The sequence below is a fragment of the Manihot esculenta genome, chromosome 17 (assembly GCF_001659605.2).
Source record: "Manihot esculenta cultivar AM560-2 chromosome 17, M.esculenta_v8, whole genome shotgun sequence".
Classification (NCBI taxonomy): domain Eukaryota; kingdom Viridiplantae; phylum Streptophyta; class Magnoliopsida; order Malpighiales; family Euphorbiaceae; genus Manihot; species Manihot esculenta.
The window spans coordinates 13,349,406-13,353,318 of record NC_035177.2 but is presented as its reverse complement, the minus strand read 5'-3'; the positions used below and the strand labels follow the sequence as shown (position 1 = coordinate 13,353,318).

The 3,913-nt window shown below is 32.5% G+C and overlaps 1 protein-coding gene across 1 annotated transcript; it reads right to left on the bottom strand.

Moving 5' to 3' along the window:
- Nucleotides 1-729: 729 nt before the first annotated feature.
- LOC110605493 (60S ribosomal protein L37a) lies at nt 730-3,599 on the bottom strand. The gene is made up of 5 exons (XM_021744095.2): nt 3,465-3,599; nt 2,155-2,194; nt 1,383-1,471; nt 1,177-1,259; nt 730-1,019 (listed from the first exon to the last, which is right to left on the bottom strand). Exons 1-5 carry the CDS (start codon nt 3,465-3,467, stop codon nt 956-958), a joined length of 279 nt encoding a protein of 92 aa, XP_021599787.1. The 5' UTR covers nt 3,468-3,599; the 3' UTR covers nt 730-955.
- Between the last annotated feature and the right edge of the window lie 314 nt (nt 3,600-3,913).

Below are 3,913 nucleotides of genomic sequence, written 5' to 3'. Positions count from 1 at the left end.
TTTTTCAATATTTATGCAATTTCATACTTAATTCCATTATTGCTTTGTGGTTTAGATCAATAGAACTAATTGATTCTTGATTGCAAAGTAATAATTTGTTAGTTTGGATAGTTTTAAGTCCGTAATTACTTGAATTATTTAAATACAGGTAACTCTTGGTATAAAAACTAAAGAAATTGCATGGTTAACAACATCACCATGCATTAGAATTAGATCTCTCTATTTCTTAATGCAATTCAAGCAATTACGGACGTTACTTGACAACTTATTGATTAGTGATTAGTTAAAAGACAACTTATTAATTAGTGATTAGTTAAAGGACGTTCTCTAATTAATTTATGCTTAAAAAGAGATACGGTGGTGAGAAACATCTTCCACCTCCATAACTAATTTATTAAATCAAACAAAAAAATTTAAGTGTCAATGATCAATCCCAACAATTAAAGTAAATCCAATTATTCAACAAGAACTTTTCTCATATTTGAATTTCTTTATTTTAATTATTTACTTTACTTTATTATTTTCAGTAGTTTAATTCATCAATCTCAAAACTCTCCTTTATTTTACTTTCAATTTATTTAATTAGTCTTGATAAGAAAAATAGATAAGTATCAATTCCCTGTGAATTCAATCCTTTTGCCACTATCTACAGTTGTAAAATTGTTGATAACCAAAAAGATTATTTTTGACCGAATGAAACAACCGCAAATATTTTTAACGAAACACAAGTTCAAATAAATAATCAGATAGCAAATGATAGAGTTCAAAAGGTAACGGAAGATATTTTAATGCCAACAAAAATGACCAAAACCACATAGCGGACTAGTAAGTTGAACATCAACTCATCAAAAATGTAAATTTTAACTCCACAGCATTTTCAAGTAGCCTTCTATCCCTAAAACAAACTGCAGACATCTCCTAAAGACACAGAAGTAGAGGCCTTGACAATAGCAGCTTAGCTCTCGGTTTGTTCCCTCAGCCTTCTAATTGTGCTCCTCACAGTCACAGCACTTGCAGTGCTGTCACATAAAAGTCAAAATTAAAATTAAAAAACAGTTGGTTAATGTCTTGGAGGGGAATTTTTTTATTTTTCCAAATTAAAGATTTTTTTTTTAAAGAAAAAAGGGGCAAAGCATTATAACAAACAAAAGCAGTGTCAATGAAGAGGGTCTTTACTTCAAAGTGTAAGCACCGCCTGCTTTGACTTTACCACAGTCCTTGCAGCCCCAAATTCCCACAGCCTTCCTCTTCACAGCATACTGCAGAAGTGCAGAAGATAGCAAAAAGCAACATGGAACTCAGGCAAGTGCCAATATTCAAACTCTTTAAAGCGAGTGTAACACAAACAAGACCAAGAATAATGCATGATTCAAATGGCTTACCTTCCCACAGAATTCACAGAAAAATTTGCTGTGTTGACTAACCTCCATCTTCTTAATCTGCTTACGCAAACTAGCACCATATCTGGTGCCTGCATTAAAAATAATAGAAAATTTTCAGTCCAATAACCACGACTTTGAATCTAAGCATTTTAGCACTCTAACAGTATCATTCCTCAGAGATCCAAAATCATAAAACAAAATTCAATGTTGCAGCATTTACTCATTACTAGCTTCAATTAACTCATCTTAAGTAACAATAACTTCATTGATAAGTAACAATAACTTCATTGATAAGTAACAATAACTTCATTGATAAGTAACAATAACTTCATTGATAAGTAACAATAACTTCATTGATGTTGAAGACAACTTAAGTAAACTAACATCCTTTATATCCAATGCCATTGTTAGCAGCACTCTGGTTTTGATTACTTAAGTTCTCATAATAGCAAGGCCAAGTAGAATATAACTAGAGGACACAACAAAATCACTGTTGCACCATTTACATTAACAGCTTCAGACAACTCAAGCACATTAATCTCTTTGTATAACTAACTGTATAGTTATGATAGGATAAGATTACTATCTTAGTCTCATAAAAACTAAAGATCTGGCAAATCTAACTACAGAGGTCAAAATGTCATATTATGAAGGGTGTGAGCAGTTATTCATTTAGAATCCTGTACGAGCAAGAAAATCTAACAATTTAACAAAGCATCGACATAACTTCTGAGAAAATTGCAAGAGTCCAACTTGGTTAATTTTCACTTACCATACTTCCCAACAATACCAGCCTTCTTTGTTCGCTTGGTCTGTATCACATCAAATTAAAAAATATATATATATATGTATCAATTCAAAAATGCTTCTTCCAAGGGCAAAGCATGGAACCATACAGATCATAACAGCAGCAAAGTTAAGATCCTCAAATCCATAATGTCTGGTGAGTAAAGAAAACATGCAATAAAATTGCTGGAGCAAGGTAAAAGAATACTAACAATAGGCAAGGCTAATGTGACACAAGAACTCATCCATTAGTCACACAAAGGCCCAATTGTATGAAGGCCTTGCTATAGTAACTTTTAGGTATCCACATACATTATCCACTTAAATTTGCTACAATAATTTTAGAGACCCATAATAATCCCAAGCAATCAGGCTGCTACAATGTTGTAGCTTAATTCACGTTCTCATCATTCAGAGTTAATCTCGTCTACCTCTTGAAACCAATATTTACCTGGATAACCCAAAGATTAATAGAGAAAGCAATTCCTTCAAAAGTCAACACATTTGACTTCAAAACCAAAACTTAATTTTACAACTAGGAAATTAAACATATAGCATTTGCAGAATATAACCTGGACACATAAATAAATCTGGCATGACCTCAAAACTAAGATGAAACTCATAAAGAATGTAAAACATAGCCAAGCCCCAAAAATCTACATCACTATAATTCAATTCCATAACCATCCACCACCGTGCATAGACCCCTGTTTGGGAGACAGATTTTGGAGGAAATATATTGTTTCGTAAAGTAATAAGTCTGTTTGGGAGCAATGTTTATTAGAAAGGTAAGGTTTTGAAAGTTTCAAAAACTAGGAAACCACCATATTTTTTAGCCCATCAACTTGGTTGTTAGAAGGTTTTCATTTCTTATCTTCCTTTTAAGAAAATCTCCAAACACTTAATCCAAAAATATTTTGAAAAGAATCCAGTTACGTATCCATTGGCGATCACCAGCTATTATATATAGCTTAGAAGAATAACAGATCATGTTGGGTATTTGAGAAACAGAGTTTGTTCCTAAATCAAAACAAACCCTTCATTACTGGAAGTGAATTGATATGACTCAGTCTTCACAAAAATAGGTAAAACCTAACAAGAGAGAAAAGTATTATAATTGATTCATGATTAGATGCACATTTACATTTTTGGAAATCAAAAATTCTTCTCCCAGCGGGAATAGGCATACATATACGCAAAACCGTTTTACAAGGAAACAAACAGAAAACCAGCAAATAAAGATGGATCAAGATATTACTAAGCGTAGAGAGAGAGAGAGAGAGAGAGATGAAGTACCATGGTAGTTAGGTTGAAGGAACTCTGATTGTGGAGCAAAAAGAAGCAGCGGCAACTGAAGAGGTATCTAACGAGAGAGCCTAGGGTTTCTTACCTTGGCCTTTAAAGACATTTCGTAATGGTAAAACGGGCCGATGGTTTGAAACGGGTCTATGCAAATGCAATAGCCAATAGGATCCGAATCCAAATGGGGCGCATCTTAACCTTTTTTTTTTTTTTTTTTTTTGGGTTGGTGAGTTGGATTAAAACATTAATCTTTTTTATTTAGTGGGATTTGTCTTAACTTGTAAATGGGTCAAAAGTATCGTTAAGTTTTAAAAACAAGTTCACTTATCTATTTATAATATTCAGCGGCTTATAAATTCAGCTTTTAAGATAAAAGAAAATAAATTCAGCTTTTAAGATAAAAAAAAATAAGTTGAGTGTAAACAGTTTTTATTTTAATACTT

What these genes read in the sequence shown, in the direction of transcription:
- LOC110605493 (XM_021744095.2), bottom strand. An exon ending in TGGTATTGTTGGGAAGTATG is followed by an intron (nt 1,472 to 2,154) that starts GTAAGTGAAAAT and finishes TTTTTAATGCAG; the next exon opens with GCACCAGATATGGTGCTAGT. An exon ending in TCTGTGAATTCTGTGGGAAG is followed by an intron (nt 1,260 to 1,382) that starts GTAAGCCATTTG and finishes GCACTTCTGCAG; the next exon opens with TATGCTGTGAAGAGGAAGGC.